At 43.7% G+C, this 19,534-nt stretch overlaps 1 protein-coding gene across 2 annotated transcripts in view; it reads left to right on the forward strand.

Moving 5' to 3' along the window:
* Nucleotides 1–19,534, forward strand: part of glis2a (GLIS family zinc finger 2a) — a 63,497-nt gene that overhangs the window by 40,787 nt on the left and 3,176 nt on the right. Inside the window, exons 2-8 of one of the 2 annotated variants that reach the window (XM_052514203.1) lie at nt 2,462–2,499; nt 12,988–13,161; nt 13,816–14,009; nt 15,496–15,681; nt 16,379–16,512; nt 17,760–17,878; nt 19,061–19,534. The exon at nt 19,061–19,534 is cut by the window's right edge and continues 3,176 nt beyond it. In XM_052514203.1, the coding sequence (XP_052370163.1) occupies nt 12,993–13,161; nt 13,816–14,009; nt 15,496–15,681; nt 16,379–16,512; nt 17,760–17,878; nt 19,061–19,534 (1,276 nt within the window). In that variant the 5' untranslated portion in view covers nt 2,462–2,499; nt 12,988–12,992. The remainder of the gene's footprint in view (nt 1–2,461; nt 2,500–12,987; nt 13,162–13,815; nt 14,010–15,495; nt 15,682–16,378; nt 16,513–17,759; nt 17,879–19,060) is intronic. The other variant, XM_052514202.1, reaches the window with a different exon arrangement.

Raw genomic sequence — 19,534 nt, forward strand, 5'->3', positions numbered from 1 at the left:
TCTCTGTCTCTCTCTCTTATACACATACTATCTCTCTCTCTGTCTCTCTCTTATACACATACTATCTCTCTCTCTGTCTCTCTCTCTTATACACATACTGTCTCTCTCTCTGTCTCTCTCTCTTATACACATACTATCTCTCTCTCTGTCTCTCTCTCTCTCTCTTATACACATACTATCTCTCTCTCTGTCTCTCTCTCTTATACACATACTGTCTCTCTCTCTGTCTCTCTCTCTTATACACATACTATCTCTCTCTCTGTCTCTCTCTCTCTCTTATACACATACTATCTCTCTCTCTCTCTCTCTCTTATACACATACTGTCTCTCTCTCTGTCTCTCTCTCTTATACACATACTATCTCTCTCTCTGTCTCTCTCTCTCTCTCTCTTATACACATACTATCTCTCTCTCTCTGTCTCTCTCTCTTATACACATACTATCTCTCTCTCTTTCTCTCTCTCTTATACACATACTATCTCTCTCTCTGTCTCCATTCAATTCAATTCAAGGGCTTTATTGGCATGGGAAACATGTGTTAACATTGCCAAAGCAAGTGAGGTAGACAACATACAAAGTGAATATATAAAGTGAAAAACAACAAACATTAACAGTAAACATTACACATACAGAAGTTTCAAAACAGTAAAGACATTACAAATGTCATATTATATATATATATATATATATATATATATATACAGTGTTTTAACAATGTACAAATGGTTAAAGGACACAAGATCAAATAAATAAGCATAAATATGGGTTGTATTTACAATGGTGTTTGTTCTTCACTGGTTGCCCTTTTCTCGTGGCAACAGGTCACAAATCTTGCTGCTGTGATGGAACACTGTGGTATTTCACCCACTAGATATGGGAGTTTATCACAATTGGATTTGTTTTCGAATTCTTTGTGGATCGGTGTAATCTGAGGGAAATATGTCTCTCTAATATGGTCATACATTGGGCAGGAGGTTAGGAAGTGCAGCTCAGTTTCCACCTCATTTTGTGGGCAGTGAGCACATAGCCTGTCTTCTCTTGAGAGCCATGTCTGCCTACGGCGGCCTTTCTCAATAGCAAGGCTATGCTCACTGAGTCTGTACATAGTCAAAGCTTTCCTTATTTTTGGGTCAGTCACAGTGGTCAGGTATTCTGCCGCTGTGTACTCTCTGTGTAGGGCCAAATAGCATTCTAGTTTGCTCTGTGTTTTTTTTTCTGTTTGTTTTCTCATGATTTGGTTGGGTCTAATTGTGCTGTTGTCCTGGGGCTCTGTAGGGTGTGTTTGTGTTTGTGAACAGAGCCCCAGGACCAGCTTGCTTAGGGGACTCTTCTCCAGGTTCATCTCTCTGTAGGTGATGGCTTTGTTATGGAAGGTTTGTGAATCGCTTCCTTTTAGGTGGTTGTAGAATTTAATGGCTCTTTTCTGGATTTTGATAATTAGTGGGTATCGGCCTAATTCTGCTCTGCAGGCATTATTTGGTGTTCTACGTTGTACACAGAGGATATTTTTGCAGAATTCTGTGTGCAGAGTCTCAATTTGGTGTTTGTCCCATTTTGTGAAGTCTTGGTTGGTGAGCGGACCCCAGACCTCACAACCATAAAGGGCAATGGGCTCTATGACTGATTCAAGTATTTTTGTCTCTCTCTCTTATACACATACTATCTCTCTCTCTTTCTCTCTCTCTTATACACATACTATCTCTCTCTGTCTCTCTCTCTTATACACATACTATCTCTCTCTCTGTCTCTCTCTCTTATACACATACTATCTCTCTCTTTCTCTCTCTCTTATACACATACTATCTCTCTCTCTTTCTCTCTCTCTTATACACATACTATCTCTCTCTCTGTCTCTCTCTCTTATACACATACTATCTCTCTCTTTCTCTCTCTCTTATACACATACTATCTCTCTCTCTTTCTCTCTCTCTTATACACATACTATCTCTCTCTCTGTCTCTCTCTCTTATACACATACTATCTCTCTCTCTCTCTCTCTTATACACATACTATCTCTCTCTCTGTCTCTCTCTCTTATACACATACTATCTCTCTCTCTTTCTCTCTCTCTTATACACATACTATCTCTCTCTCTGTCTCTCTCTTATACACATACTATCTCTCTCTCATCCCTCTCTCTTATACACATACTATCACTCTCTCTTTCTCTCTCTCTCTCTTATACACATACTATCTCTCTCTCTGTCTCTCTCTCTCTTATACACATACTATCTCTCTCTCTGTCTCTCTCTTGTTCTCTCTCCTCCCTCTCTCTTATACACATACTATCTCTCTCTCCTCCCTCTCTCTTATACACATACTATCTCTCTCTGTCTCTCTCTCTTATACACATACTATCCCTCTCTCTGTCTCTCTCTCGTTCTCTCTCCTCCCTCTCTCTTATACACTCACTATCCCTCTATCTCTTTCTGTTTCTCCTCCTTCTATCTAAAATTCCTAGGGCTCTGTGTTTTCTGTCCGATGTCCGTGGGCTGCTAGGTAAGATCTCTCTTCCTGCTGCTTTCGTCATCCCTCCTTCTATCCCACCATTTTATTTATCTCCATCTACCAGTTCTATCCCCCTTTCAATCTCCCTCTCTTTTGAATGGAATTCTTTATTCTTCTCTTATCTATCTCACTCTTTGTCTCACTACAGTACTACAACAGGTGTCCAATTTCAGCTCTCTTCCTTGTACTTCAGTGAAGGCAATCTCTCTCTCTCTCTCTCTCTCTCTCTCTCTCTCTCTCTCTCTCTCTCTCTCTGTCTCTCTCTCTCTCTCTCTCTCTCTCTCTCTCTCTCTGTCTCATTGTCTACCCCTCCCTCTCTTTAATTCTCTTCCTCTTGTTCCCTTCTCTCTCTCTCTCTCTCTCTCTCTCTCTCTCTCTCTCTCTCTCTCTCTCTCTCTCTCTCTCTCTCTCTCTCTCTCTCTCTCTCTCTCTCTATCATAAGTATTCACATTTTGCATTTCGTTGCATCACTAAAGTACTACAACTGGTGTCCAATTTCAGCATGTCTTCCTTGTACTTCAGTGAAGGCAATCTCTCTCTCTCTCTCTCTCTCTCTCTCTGTCTCTCTCTGTCTCTCTCTCTCTCTGTCTCTCTCTCTCTCTGTCTCTCTCTGTCTCTCTCTGTCTCTCTCTCTCTCTCTCTCTGTGTCTCTCTCTCTCTGTCGCTCTCTGACTCTCTCTCTCTGTCTCTCTCTCTCTCTCTGTCTCTCTCTCTCTCTGTCTCATTGTCTACCCCTCCCTCTCTTTAATTCTCTTCCTCTTGTTCCCTTTCTCTCTCTCTCTCTCTCTCTCTCTCTCTATCATAAGTATTCACATTTTGCATTTCGTTGCATCACTAAAGTACTACAACTGGTGTCCAATTTCAGCATGTCTTCCTTGTACTTCAGTGAAGGCAATCTCTCTCTCTCTCTCTCTCTCTCTCTCTCTCTCTCTCTCTCTCTCTCTCTCTCTCTCTCTCTCTCTCTCTCTCTCTCTCTCTCTCTCTCTCTCTCTCTCTCTCTCTCTCTGTCTCTCTCTGTCTCTCTCTCTCTCTCTCTGTGTCTCTCTCTCTCTGTCGCTCTCTGACTCTCTCTCTCTCTCTCTGTCTCTCTCTCTCTCTCTGTCTCTCTCTCTCGCTGTCTCATTGTCTACCCCTCCCTCTCTTTAATTCTCTTCCTCTTGTTCCCTTTCTCTCTCTCTCTCTCTCTCTCTCTCTCTCTCTCTCTCTCTCTCTCTCTCTCTCTCTCTCTCTCTATCATAAGTATTCACATTTTGCATTTTGTTGCATGACAAAGTGGGATTGAAATTAATTTCATTGTGATATTTTCATGAAATTGATATGCACAAAATATTCCATTATGTCAAAGTGAAAAGAAAATGATACAAATGTTAACATTAATAAAAAATGTAATAACTAAAATATAGTTGTTTCAAAAGTATTCACCCCATTTGTTTAGACAAACCTAAATTAGTTCAAGAGTAAAATTTGGCTTAAGAAGGTTCCTCAGTCAAGTATTGAATTTCAAGCACAGATTCAACTACAAAGACCTTTTAGAAAGCCTCATAAAGAAGGGCGGTGATTGGTAGATGGGTAACAATAGCAAATAAATCATGGAATATCTCTTTAAGTATGGTCAACTGAATCATTATGCTGAGGGTGATGTATTAAACCACCCAGACACAAGAAAGATACAGTCGTCTTTCTGAACAGAGCTGCAGGACAGGAAGGAACCTGCTCAGGGGATGTCACCATGAGGCCATTGGTGATTTTAAAACAGCTACAGAGTTCAATGGCTGTGAAGGTGGAAAACTGAAGACGGATCAACAGCATTATCGTTACTACGTCCTTATAAGGCTTTATGCAATACCATTGCAACATTATATGCATGTATAAAGGCTTGATTTTTAGACACAGAGAGAAAGTGCATATGCTGTTGCATAATGCCTTATAAGGACATAGCGGGATGGAGGGATGGAGAAATTTGACGAGAGAGAGGGACGAAGAGGAAGAGATAAAATAATATAACTTTTACAGAAAGTCAGAACAGACATAACTAACAAATGTATGAAGAGACATTCCCTAAAAAAAAAAAAAATTAAACAGAAAAAACAGTCTTATGACAAACAGCAGGAGAGACATGTAAAGGAAAGGTGGGGCTCAGGACCGGTCTTATGACAAACAGCAGGAGAGACAGAGAGAGAGTGGATGAAATAAAAGAGTAGAGAATAGTAGAGGAAAAAAACAAGAAAAGGGGAGTTTATGAGAAAAAGGGAGTGAGGGAATGGAGAGGGAGAGAGAGAAGGAGGAGTGAGGGAATGGAGAGGGAGAGAGAGAAGGAGGAGCGAGGGAATGGAGAGGGAGAGAGAGAAGGAGGAGCGAGGGAAGCAGTGAAAGAGGGCAAGAGAGGCGTTAGGAGGGTATGATAGAGTTGAGAGTTAAGGCAAGCCACAGGAAGGGAGGGAGGGATAGAAGGAGTGAAAAAGGGAAAGAGAGAGGCGTTAGGGGTTATGATACATCTGAGGATTTGGAGAAGAAATTAAGCCACAGGAAAAAGAATGAGAGAAGAAGAAGGGAGGGAGAGAGAAGGAGTGAAAGAGGGCAAGGGAGAGGCTTAAAGGGGGTACGATACAGAGGAAAGGAACGCCACAGGAAGGAGAGAAGAAGAAGGGAGGGAGAGAGAAGGAGTGAAAGAGGGCAAGGGAGAGGCTTAAAGGGGGTACGATACAGAGGAAAGGAACGCCACAGGAAGGAGAGAAGAAGAAGGGAGGGAGAGAGAAGGAGTGAAAGAGAGCAAGGGAGAGGCTTAAAGGGGGTACGATACAGAGGAAAGGAACGCCACAGGAAGGAGAGAAAGAAGAAGGGAGGGAGAGAGAAGGAGTGAAAGAGGGCAAGGGAGAGGCGTGTACAGGGGAGGGAGAGGCCAGCTCAGGGCGCCGTGGAAACGAAGGTTTCCTGTCTGAGGAGGAAAGAATCTCTCATCTCAGGGTGTGTGATACACCACTGTGTGTGTGTGTGTGTGTGTGTGTGTGTGTGTGTGTGTGTGTGTGTGTGTGTGTGTGTGTGTGTGTGTGTGTGTGTGTGTGTGTGTGTGTGTGTGTGTGTGTGTGTGTGTGTGTGTGAGACATACTGTACTCTAGAGCTAAGGGGTATGGAGGGGGTGTGAGTGCCTGTGGTGCAGTGTGTGTGTGTGTGTGTGTGTGTGTGTGTTGGGTGGCGGGGGATCAGTAAGGGGGCCTGGGCATTCTGCCCAAAGGGAGGTCATTGAGGAAAAGAGTGAGAGGAAGGGGGAGCCGTGAGTGTGTGTGTTGTGTGTGTGTGTCTGCATACATATGGTGGTATATGTGCATGCCTCAACAATACTCTGAATAGCAGTGTGTGTGAGAAGTTAGGGAGGTTCTTATGGAATGCAGAGCCACTGTGGTGAGTTGGCACGCAGTGAGAAGTGTGTGTGTGTGTACTGTATGTCTACCGTGTGTGTAACTAACTGTAACACTGACTTCATTGTGGTGAGGAGTCTGTTCTATATTACTGCATATTGGAGATCTTTTCTGTATTATACAATTCCCAACAGGTTTACACTTATTCCAGTTCAGTGGGTTTACTGTAAAAATGTGTTAATATACCAGAGTCTATGGCTCTAATAGCCCTGTTACCCTTCGTTGACATTAATGTGGAGCTGATAAGGAAAGCTTTAATGAAAGAGGTCAGTAGATGAAAATGCTGCCTTTGTGAATAAATAAATTAAACCGTGTGTGTGTGTGTGTGTGTGTGTGTGTGTGTGTTGTTTTGAAGCTGGCTGCAGCTGGTGTAGTATGGTGACGTCTCCCCCCTCAGCACCTGAACTAACTGTCACTGACCTCTTCTGTCCAAGCTTTCACCACCAGCTACACACTGATGTCATTGACAGATCCGTGTTAGACTCTGACCTCACACAGTCACTCACATAAATCTGGAGTCAGGATTTGACGCTCACTAAGGAGTTCACTGGGTCAAACCTTTTTTGCTGACTCTGTGTGTGTGTGCATATGCAAGTGTGTACGTACACACTTGTGTGTGCGTGAGTGCAATGCATACTGTGTGTATGCATGCGTTCATACAGTATATGTGTGTGTGCGTGCATACAGTGTGAGTGGTTGTGTGTATGGGGCATCTTAAGTGAGCGTTTGGTTGACAGGTCAGACATGTACTCTTCGCAGCATGCTGTGAGACTGGGTGGATCTTCCCCTCGTCTTCCACTAGCGCTTAGCAGCCCTAACAGACGTGTGGTTCTCTCTCACAGAACCACTGTACTGTACAGGGAGTTGCTGACGTGTGTGTGTCTGAGCGTATGAGAAAATGGGACAGTGTGTCTGTGTGTGTGTGTGTGTGTGTGTGTGTGTGTGTGTGTGTGTGTGTGTGTGTGTGTGTGTGTGTGTGTGTGTGTGTGTGTGTGTGTGTGTGTGTGTGTGTGTGTGTAATTGCAAATAGGATGAATAGGATGAAAGACAGAGAGATAGCAAGTGGGCTTGTTGAGACAAGTGTGAGTGGGTGTATGTGTAGACTTTAGTGTAGAGCGGAGTGTAAGAGGGGAGGTTAGAGGGGAGTGTAGATGTGTGTCGAACATGGGAGGCCCAAGGGAGACACAAATATCTCATTCAGACACACACCACACTGTCCCAGTCTGTTTCTCTATGGGAGGTAGAGGGGGACAAAGGCTTCTCTGAGAGAAGCAGAGAGGGGCTTCTTTCTACAAAGAGCAGCTGACCCCATCCCATGGCTCAGTGAGGAAGTGTATGGGGCGAACAAACACATACTCTGCCCTGTACTCATCCCCCCACTCATCCAGCCCCTCATCCTCCCTTATCCAGCCCCTCACACCACTATATCCAGCCCCTCACCCCCTATAACCAGCCCCTCACCCCCCCTATATCCAAACCCTCACCCCCCCTATATCCAAACCCTCACCACCCCTATAACCAGCCCCTCACCACCCCTATAACCAGCCCCTCACCCTCCCAATAGCTGTAGTGTTTTTACATCCATGTCTTAAACCCGTGTGTGTGTGTGTGTGGCGTGCGTGTGTACTAGGGTTTTTGTTATGTGTGTAACAAATATGTGTGTGCAAAAGCTCTTATGTGTGTGCAACATTTGCGTGTATGTGTGTGTGTGTAGCATGATGTGTGTGTAAAGGCCTCTGTGCGTGTGTAGAAGGATGTGTGTGTGTAGCATGATGTGTGTGTAAAGGCCTCTGTGCGTGTGTAGAAGGATGTGTGTCTGTAGCATGATGTGTGTGTGTAACATGATGTGTGTGTAAAGGCCTCTGTGCGTGTGTAGAAGGATGTGTGTGTGTAGAAGGATGTGTGTGTAAAGGCCTCTGTGCGTGTGTAGAAGGATGTGTGTGTGTAGCATGATGTGTGTGTGTAACATGATGTGTGTGTAAAGGCCTCTGTGCGTGTGTAGAAGGATGTGTGTGTGTAACATGATGTGTGTGTAAAGGCCTCTGTGCGTGTGTAGAAGGATGTGTGTGTGTAGCATGATGTGTGTGTAAAGGCCTCTGTGTGTGTGTAGAAGGATGTGTGTGTAAAGGCCTCTGTGCGTGTGTAGAAGGATGTGTGTGTAACGTGTGTGAAAGCTCATGTTGCGTGTGAGAAAGTTGCTTCTGAACAAACCCAGTCCCACCCAGTTGATGGAAATATGCACAGAGAGCCATGTCTCAATGTTACAGTTAATTGCTTGTGGCTACTGAGGAAAAGCAGTTTGGATCTGGGTCACGCTATTGTATTCATGCCCAGTAACATACCATAATACTTAGCTATAGGATTACCATACCATACCATAATACTTAGATATATGATTAACATACCATACCATAATACTTATATATATGATAACCATACCATAATACTTAGATATATGATTACCATACCATAATACTTAGATATATGATTACCATACCATAATACTTAGATATATGATTACCATACCATATCATAATACTTAGATATATGATTACCATACCATAATACTTAGATATATGATTACCATACCATAATACTTAGATATATGATTACCATACCATAATACTTAGATATATGATTACCATACCATAATACTTAGCTATATGATTACCATACCATAATATTTAGCAATATGATTACCATACCATACCATAATACTTAGCTATATGATTACCATACCATAATATTTAGCAATATGATTACCATACCATAATACTTAGCTATATGATTACCATACCATAATATTTAGCAATATGATTACCATACCATACATAATACTTAGCTATATGATTACCATACCATAATACTTAGCTATAGGATTACCATACCATAATACTTAAATATATGATAACCATACCATACCATAATACTTAGATATATGATTACCATACCATACCATAATACTTAGCTATAGGATTACCATACCATAATATTTAGCAATATGATTACCATACCATACCATAATACTTAGCTATATGATTACCATACCATAATACTTAGCTATATGATTACCATACCATACCATAATACTTAGCTATATGATTACCATACCATAATACTTAGCTATAGGATTACCATACCATAATACTTAGATATATGATTACCATACCATAATATTTAGCAATATGATTACCATAACATACCATAATACTTAGCTATAGGATTACCATACCATAATACTTAGCTATAGGATTACCATACCATAATACTTAGATATATGATAACCATACCATACCATAATACTTAGATATATGATTACAATACCATACCATAATACTTAGATATATGATTACCATACCATACCATAATATTTAGCAATATGATTACCATACCATAATACTTAGCTATAGGATTACCATACCATAATACTTAGCTATATGATTACCATACCATAATACTTAGCTATATGATTACCATACCATACCATAATACTTAGCTATAGGATTAACATACCATAATATTTAGCCATATGATTACCATACCATAATACTTAGATATATGATTACCATACCATACCATAATACTTAGCTATAGGATTACCATACCATAATATTTAGCTATAGGATTACCATACTATACCATAATACTTAGATATATGATTACCATACCATAATACTTAGATATATGATTACCATACCGTAATACTTAGATATATGATTACCATACCATACCATAATACTTAGATATAGGATTACCATACTATACCATAATACTTAGATATATGATTACCATACTATACCATAATACTTAGATATATGATTACCATACCATAATACTTAGTTATAGGATTACCATACCATAATACTTAGCTATAGGATTACCATACCATAATACTTAGATATATGATAACCATACCATACCATAATACTTACCTATAGGATTACCATACCATAATACTTAGATATATGATAACCATACCATACCATAATACTTACCTATAGGATTACCATACCATAATACTTACTATAGGATTACCATACCATACCATAATATTTAACAATATGATTACCATACCATACCATAATTCTTAGATATACGATTACCATACCGTAATACTTAGATATATGATTACCATACCATAATATTTAGATATATGATTAACATACCATACCATAATATTTAGATATATGATTAACATACCATACCATAATACTTAGCTATAGGATTACCATACCATAATACTTAGATATATGATAACCATACCATACCATAATACTTAGCTATAGGAATACCATACCATAATACTTAGCTATATGATTACCATACCATACCATACTATTTAACAATATGATTACCATACCATAATACTTAGATATATGATTACCATACCATAATACTTAGATATATGTTTACCATACCATGCCATAATACTTAGATATATGATTACCATACCATAATACTTAGATATATGATTAACATACCATACCATAATACTTAGCTATAGGATTACCATACCATAATACTTAGCTATAGGATTACCATACCATACCATAATACTTAGCTATAGGATTACCATACCATAATATTTAGCAATATGATTACCATACCATACCATAATACTTAGATATATGATTACCATACCATAATACTTAGCTATATGATTACCATACCATAATATTTAGCAATATGATTACCATACCATAATACTTAGCTATATGATTACCATACCATAATATTTAGCAATATGATTACCGTACTGACTGGGGAGTAGTTATAGGAAGACCCAGAGTTGTTCCTGATCAGCTGATCTGACTGGGGAAGTTAAAGGAAGACCCAGAGTTGTTACTGATCAGCTGATCTGACTGGGGAATAGTTAAAGGAAAGACCAGAGTTGTTCCTGATCAGCTGATCTGACTGGGGAATAGTTAAAGGAAAGACCAGAGTTGTTACTGATCAGCTGATCTGACTGGGGAATAGTTAAAGGAAAGACCAGAGTTGTTCCTGTTCAGCTGATCTGACTGGGGAATAGTTAAAGGAAAGACCAGAGTTGTTCCTGTTCAGCTGATCTGACTGGGGAATAGTTAAAGGAAACACCAGAGTTGTTCCTGTTCAGCTGATCTGACTGGGGAATAGTTAAAGGAAAGACCAGAGTTGTTCCTGTTCAGCTGATCTGACTGGGGAATAGTTAAAGGAAAGACCAGAGTTGTTCCTGTTCAGCTGATCTGACTGGGGAATAGTTAAAGGAAAGACCAGAGTTGTTCCTGTTCAGCTGATCTGACTGGGGAATAGTTAAAGGAAAGACCAGAGTTGTTCCTGTTCAGCTGATCTGACTGGGGAATAGTTAAAGGAAAGACCAGAGTTGTTCCTGTTCAGCTGATCTGACTGGGGAGTAGTTAAAGGAAAGACCAGAGTTGTTCCTGATCAGCTGATCTGACTGGGGAGTAGTTAAAGGAAAGACCAGAGTTGTTCCTGTTCAGCTGATCTGACTGGGGAGTAGTTAAAGGAAAGACCAGAGTTGTTCCTGTTCAGCTGATCTGACTGGGGAGTAGTTAAATGAAAGACCAGAGTTGTTCCTGATCAGCTGATCTGACTGGGGAGTAGTTAAAGGAAAGACCAGAGTTGTTCCTGATCAGCTGATCTGACTGGGGAATAGGTCAAGGAAAGACCAGAGTTGTTCCTGATCAGCTGATCTGACTGGGGAATAGGTCAAGGAAAGACCAGAGTTGTTCCTGATCAGCTGATCTGACTGGGGAATAGTTCAAGAAAAGACCAGAGTTGTTCCTGATCAGCTGATCTGACTGGGGAATAGTTAAAGGAAAGACCAGAGTTGTTCCTGATCAGCTGATCTGACTGGGGAATAGTTAAAGGAAAGACCAGAGTTGTTCCTGATCAGCTGATCTGACTGGGGAATAGTTAAAGGAAAGACCAGAGTTGTTCCTGATCAGCTGATCTGACTGGGGAATAGTTCAAGAAAAGACCAGAGTTGTTCCTGATCAGCTGATCTGACTGGGGAGTAGTTAAAGAAAAGACCAGAGTTGTTCCTGATCAGCTGATCTGACTGGGGAATAGTTCAAGAAAAGACCAGAGTTGTTCCTGATCAGCTGATCTGACTGGGGAATAGTTAAAGGAAAGACCAGAGTTGTTCCTGATCAGCTGATCTGACTGGGGAATAGTTAAAGGAAAGACCAGAGTTGTTCCTGATCAGCTGATCTGACTGGGGAATAGTTCAAGGAAAGACCAGAGTTGTTCCTGATCAGCTGATCTGACTGGGGAATAGTTCAAGAAAAGACCAGAGTTGTTCCTGATCAGCTGATCTGACTGGGGAATAGTTAAAGGAAAGACCAGAGTTGTTCCTGATCAGCTGATCTGACTGGGGAATAGTTAAAGAAAAGACCAGAGTTGTTCCTGATCAGCTGATCTGACTGGGGAATAGTTAAAGAAAAGACCAGAGTTGTTCCTGATCAGCTGATCTGACTGGGGAATAGTTAATGAAAAGACCAGAGTTGTTCCTGATCAGCTGATCTGACTGGGGAATAGTTCAAGAAAAGACCAGAGTTGTTCCTGATCAGCTGATCTGACTGGGGAGTAGTTAAAGAAAAGACCAGAGTTGTTCCTGATCAGCTGATCTGACTGGGGAATAGTTAAAGGAAAGACCAGAGTTGTTCCTGATCAGCTGATCTGACTGGGGAATAGTTAAAGGAAAGACCAGAGTTGTTCCTGATCAGCTGATCTGACTGGGGAGTAGTTAAATGAAAGACCAGAGTTGTTCCTGATCAGCTGATCTGACTGGGGAATAGTTAAATGAAAGACCAGAGTTGTTCCTGATCAGCTGATCTGACTGGGGAGTAGTTAAATGAAAGACCAGAGTTGTTCCTGATCAGCTGATCTGACTGGGGAATAGTTCAAGGAAAGACCAGAGTTGTTCCTAGTCATGTCAGATGGTTAGAAAAACTCCTGTCCTACTAGTGGAAATGTGATTGTTTGTTATTCTTTGATCGGTTATGGCCTTCACTAACGAGCATTATGATTGTCCCTTTTCTACTGGTGGGTGGGAATACTATAGTTGCCATGGTATCATTGGACGAGCCTCTGGACCTGAAGCTTCCACAGGCCAATGGGAGGGTCAGGTTGGGAAAGAGGGCATGTTCGGCCTCCATCTGCGCCCCCCTCAGTGCCACACGACAACGTCTGCTACGTAACCTACCGATGACCTACCCCTCACCACCTCCCTCTCCAGGTAAACACAAACTCTCTCTCTCTCGCTCTCTCTCTCTCACACACACACACTACCCCACACACATAAATCCCTCTATTCATTTCTAGTTGTTTTAGAGGCCAGTGAGTCCATGTGTGTGTCCCAAGTGGCACCGTATTCCCTTTACAGTGCACTTGGCCCATATGGCTCTGGTTAAAAGTAGTACACTATGTAGGGAAAGGTACCATTTGGGACATGGACCACGTCTCAAATCAACATCATGCTCCTCTCATTACCCGCTGTTGTATACACTTAAAATGTCGTTATGGAGTGTGAGTGTGTCATTATGGACAGCAGAGTGGCACTGCAGACTGCAGCTGAACACTCAGTATTATGCCAACGACAGCCTCGCTAACCAATGATAGCCTCGCTAACCAATGATAGCCTTGCTAACCAACGTCAGCCTCGCTAACCAACGACAGCCTTGCTAACCAATGATAGGCTTGCTAATCAACGATAGCCTCGCTATCCAACGATAGCCTCGCTAACCAACAATAGCCTCGCTAACCAACGATAGCCTCGCTAACCAGCGACAGCCTTGCTAACCAATGATAGCCTCGCTAACTAACGACAGCCTCACTAACCAAAGATAGCCTTGCTAACCAATGCTGACCTAACCCCCTCTCCCCCCACCAGGTACCCCCTTGTACCACCAGGAGAGGGCAGGTTCCTGCACCCCCCCTGCCATGGACCTGAGTCTCTCCCCCTCCTTCCGACACTCCCCCTCTCCCTCCCCCTCCTCCCGCCATGCACCCTCCCCCTCTGCCTCCCCCTCCTCACCCCTGGACTACCCACCCAGCTGCAGCCCAGCCACACCCATCTACTCCAGGGTAAGTCAGTGTGTCTGCGTGCCACAGGAGATTGGTGGCACCTTCATTAGGGAGAACGGGCTCATGGCAATGACTGGAGCGCAATAAGTGGAATGGTATGAAATACATCAAACGTAGTTTCCATGTGTTTGATGCCAATCCATGTACTCTGTTCCAGACATTATTATGAGCTGTCCTCCCCTCAGCAGTCTCCACTGGTGCGTGCATGCGTGACAGGGAGGAAGAAGTTGCCCCTAGCTACAGATCTAGGATCAGCTTATACAAGCATAACATAGCATAACATAGTCAGGGGAGTAACGTAAAACTGATCTTAGGTCAGTATGTGTAGGGGCAACTTGATCATACTCTGAGTCAAACCAATGTGCAATGATGGGTGGGGTGACAGACGGATGAGCCTGTATGTAATAAACTTGGGCCTGTATTCACAAAGACACTCAGAGTAGGAGCCTCTAACCTATTCATTATGATTTAAAAGGCAGATTTGATGCTCGATGAACACTCCTACTCTGAGACGCTTTGTGAATACAGCCCGTGGTGTGAGAAACATTTGAAAAAATTGAATGGGGACAGTTTTACTTAACACATAAGTGGCCTATTTTGTGTCTGAAGGGAAAAAAATATTTAGTAAGAGAGAAGAGAGTTCTCTCTATAGTGCTTCTTAGTATAGAGGTTCATCTTAGGGAGTGTGTGAGTGCGTGTGTGTGTGTGTGAGTGCGTGTGTGTTGTGCGTATGTGTCTACGTGTGGCAGGCAGTCCGGTCAGAATGTGGGATAGTTGATTAGTGAATACACTCCACACATAGTGGACAGAAGTGAATTAAATCTGTAGTGAATCTAATTTGCCAGCACGCTGTCTGCACACAGGCATACTGTGGTTCTCACTTAATCAGATTTAAAACAGGGCTGGAGGGGCAAAAGACAGACAGACAGACGGACCCGACAGACAGACAGACAGACAGACAGACAGACAGACAGACAGACAGACAGATGGGCAAACAGATAGAAAGATGGGCAGACAGACGGATGGACAGACAGACAGACAGACGGATGAACAGAGAGGCAGACAGGCAGAGAGGCAGACAAACGGACAGAGAGACAGACAGGCAGGAAGACAGATGGGCAGACAGATGGGCAGACAGATGGGCAAACAGACAGACACAGACAAATGGGCAGACAGACAGAGGGACAGACAGGCAGGCAGACAGGCAGACAGAGAGGCAGACATGCAGGCAGACAGATGGGAGGACAGAGAGGCAGACAGGCAGGCATACAGACAGACAGACAGACAGACAGACAGACAGACAGACAGACAGACAGGCAGGCAGGCAGGCAGACAGGCAGGCAGGCAGACAGACGGACTGTGCCCTTAGTTGACACACTCTCATCGTCATTCTCTCTCTCTCTCTCTCTCTCTCTCTCTCTCTCTCTCTCTCTCTCTCTCTCTCTCTCTCTCTCTCTCTCTCTCTCTCTCTCTCTCTCTCTCTCAGGAAGCAGCTCTCCCTCGTTACCTGGAAGGCGGTGCTTCTCCGCAGGGCTTCCAGATCTTCCTGCCAATCGGGACCACAGGGGGCGGGTTCAACCTGCCCTCCTCCATGTTCATTGGTCAGCCCGGGGAGAAGCGGGCGTCACCCGATCCCTCATCGGACGAGCAGCTGGCCTGCCATTGGATGAAGGTATGTGATTGACAGGTGGACAGGAGAGGGGGTGTGTGTGGATGGGATAGAGTACCCTGGGATGCATTCAGAATCGTAACATTGCAAAACTCTTCACAACAGTTTACTGTTTATACCTGTATTTCCTTTGTACTCACACACTCATAATGTTCCCGACAAATGTACATCCATCCATTGATGCAGAACACATTACTATCTGAATTGCACTGCGATAACTGTCAGCATGTACTTCAAATGCGTGGAAGTATGAGTATGACTTTTTCATATACAGCATATACATGTATCATATGCTCAGCTCCAGTTCACTTACCTGAAATGCTCTAGTCTAAACGGACTCTTTCCCCATTCTACCTCTCTCTCTCTCTCTCTCTCTCTCTCTCTCTGTCCTTCCCTTTCTCTCTACCTCTCCCTCATCCCTCTCTTCCTCCCTCTCTCTCTGCTCTCCCTCCTTCCCTTTCTCTCTACCTCTCCCTCATCCCTGTCTTCCTCCCTCTCTCTCTGCTCTCTCTCCTTCCCTTTCTCACTACCTCTCCCTCATCCCTGTCTTCCTCCCTCTCTCTCTGCTCTCCCTCCTTCCCTTTCTCACTACCTCTCCCTCATCCCTGTCTTCCTCCCTCTCTCTCTGCTCTCTCTGTCCTTCCCCTTCTCTACCTCTCCCTCATCCCTCTCTTCCTCTCTCTCTCTCTCTGCTCTCTAGTGCCACCTGCTGTTTGACTCGTTACAGGACCTGGTGGATCACATCAATGACTACCATGTCAAACCTGAAAAGGATTCTGGGTACTGCTGCCACTGGGAGGGCTGTGCCCGCAACGGGAGGGGATTCAACGCCAGGTAGGAGGGTCTTATTCTTCAGCATATAGGTATGAGGGTCTCTGATCTTCAGAAATGAAGGTGCCCCTAATCAGATTTAAAAGTGGATAAAAAATGTTCTGACTCTTTTTTAACATATTACTATAAAGACATACACTGAGTGTACCAAACATTAGGAACACCTGCTCTTTCCATGACAGACTGACTATGATCCCTCATTGATGTCACCTGTTAAATCCACTTCAATCACTGTACAGTCGTGACCAAAAGTTTTGAGAATGACACAAATATTGATTTCCACAAAGTTTGCTGCTTCATTGTCTTCAGGTATTTTTGTCAGATGTTACTATGGAATACTGAAGTACAATTACAAGCATTTCATAAGTGTCAAAGGCTTTTATTGACAATTACATGAAGTTGATGCAAAGAGTCAATATTTGCAATGTTGACCGTTCTTTTTCAAGACCTCTGCAATCCACCCTGGCATGCTGTCAATTAACTCCTGGGCCACATCCTGACTGATGGCAGCCCATTCTTGCATAATCAATGCTTGGAATTTGTCAGAATTTGTGGGTTTTTGTTTGTCCACCCACCTCTTGAGGATTGACCACAAGTTCTCAATGGGATTAAGGTCTGGGGAGATTCCTGGCCATGGACCCCAAATATTGATGTTTTGTTCCCAGAGCCACTTAGTTATCACTTTTGCCTTATGGCAAGGTGCTCCATCATGCTGGAAAAGGCATTGTTCATCACCAAACTGTTCCTGGATGGTTGGGAGAAGTTGCTCTCGAAGAATGTGTTGGTAACATTCTTTATTCATGGCTGTGTTGTGAGTGAGCCCACTCTCTTGGCTGAGAAGCAACCCCACACATGAATGGTCTCAGGATGCTTTACTGTTGGCATGACACAGGACTGATGGTAGCTGATTTTTTCCGGATGCCCCAAACAATCGGAAAGGGGATTTATCAGAGAAAAGCACTTTACCCCAGTCCTCAGCAGTCCAATCCAAAAAATCTGTCTCTCACAGTTGAAGTGTACCTATGATAAAAATTACAGACCTCTAAATGCTTTGTAAGTAGGAAAACCTGCAAAATCGGCAGTGTATCAAATACTCATTCTCCCCACTGTATATATGTGTGTAAAGCTTTATTCACTCTGTGTGTGTGTGTGTGTGTGTGTGTGTGTGTGTGTGTGTGTGTGTGTGTGTGTGTGTGTGTGTGTGTGTGTGTGTGTGTGTGTGTGTGTGTGTGTTTGTGTGATCCCTCCAGGTACAAGATGTTGATCCACATCAGGACTCACACCAATGAGAAGCCTCACCACTGTCCCACCTGCAACAAGAGCTTTTCTCGCCTGGAGAACCTCAAGATACACACACGCTCACACACAGGTCAGTACACACACAGGTCAGTACACACACACAGGTCAGTACACACACACAGGTCAGTACACACACACAGGTCAGTACACACACACAGGTCAGTACACACACAGGTCAGTACACACACACAGGTCAGTACACACACACAGGTCAGTACACACACAGGTCAGTACACACACACAGGTCAGTACACACACACAGGTCAGTACACACACAGGTCAGTACACACACACAGGTCAGTACACACACACAGGTCAGTACACACACAGGTCAGTACACACACACAGGTCAGTACACACACACAGGTCAGTACACACACAGGTCAGTACACACACACAGGTCAGTACACACACACAGGTCAGTACACACACACAGGTCAGTACACACACACAGGTCAGTACACACACAGGTCAGTACACACACAGGTCAGTACACACACAGGTCAGTACACACACACAGGTCAGTACACACACACAGGTCAGTACACACACACAGGTCAGTACACACACAGGTCAGTACACACACATAGGTCAGTTTGATTATTTTTTGCTAAAGAACAGCTGTTTATTTCTCCTCTAAAGGCTGTCTCGCGGGGTTAGGAAACCGCGGGGGTAAGAGTCCGCTGTGCTGTTATGTCTCTTTGTCAGAACCTCTCGCAGTGTTTTTTATTGTGGTTGTGGGGTACTTCTGGTCAGATTAAAGGCATGCATACATGTCACACACACACACACACACACACACACACACACACACACACACACACACACACACACACACACACACACACACACACACACACACACACACACACACACACACACACACACACACACACACACACACACACACACACACACACACACACACACACACACACACACACACACACACACACACACACACACACACACACACACACACACACACACACACACACACACACACACACACACACACACACACACACACACACACACACACACACACACACACACACACACACACACACACACACACACACACACACACACACCGGCATATAGCCTTTAATGCACACCGTCATTTAAAGATGCTTTTCTGACATGCCTGTCCAGGAAGAAATGCTAATACCATATGCATTCCAAAATCTGAAGATCTGTCAGTTGACATGAAAATTCACATCCATCCTTCTCTCCTCTTTCCCTCTCCCAGGAGAGAAGCCGTACATCTGTCCGTACGAGGGCTGCAGCAAGCGCTACTCCAACTCCAGCGACCGCTTCAAACACACGCGCACCCACTACGTGGACAAGCCCTACTACTGCAAGATGGCTGGCTGCCTTAAACGCTACACCGACCCCAGCTCCCTCCGCAAACACATCAAGGCCCACGGACACTTCGTCGCGACCCAGGAACAGGCCTCCTCAGCCGGGCTCGGGGTGTTCCTCAAAGGGGGTGGTCTCCACGGAGGTAACGGTGGAGGGGTCTCAGAGATGGGCTATGTCGGCGGGGCCCATATTATCATCCCAGGAGGGGCGGCCATGGCTTCTCTCCTAGGGGGCCACCATCTAGGGGCCTCGCTGCCTCTCTCGGCCATGTGTGGCCCCCTGGATCTCAGCAGACTAGGTCACCCTGGAGCCTCCTTGTTCTCACTAGGTAGTGGAGGTGGGGGATTGGGTTGGTGTGATT

This window comes from Oncorhynchus keta, unplaced genomic scaffold, assembly GCF_023373465.1.
Source record: "Oncorhynchus keta strain PuntledgeMale-10-30-2019 unplaced genomic scaffold, Oket_V2 Un_scaffold_15365_pilon_pilon, whole genome shotgun sequence".
In the NCBI taxonomy this organism is placed as follows: Eukaryota; Metazoa; Chordata; class Actinopteri; order Salmoniformes; family Salmonidae; genus Oncorhynchus; species Oncorhynchus keta.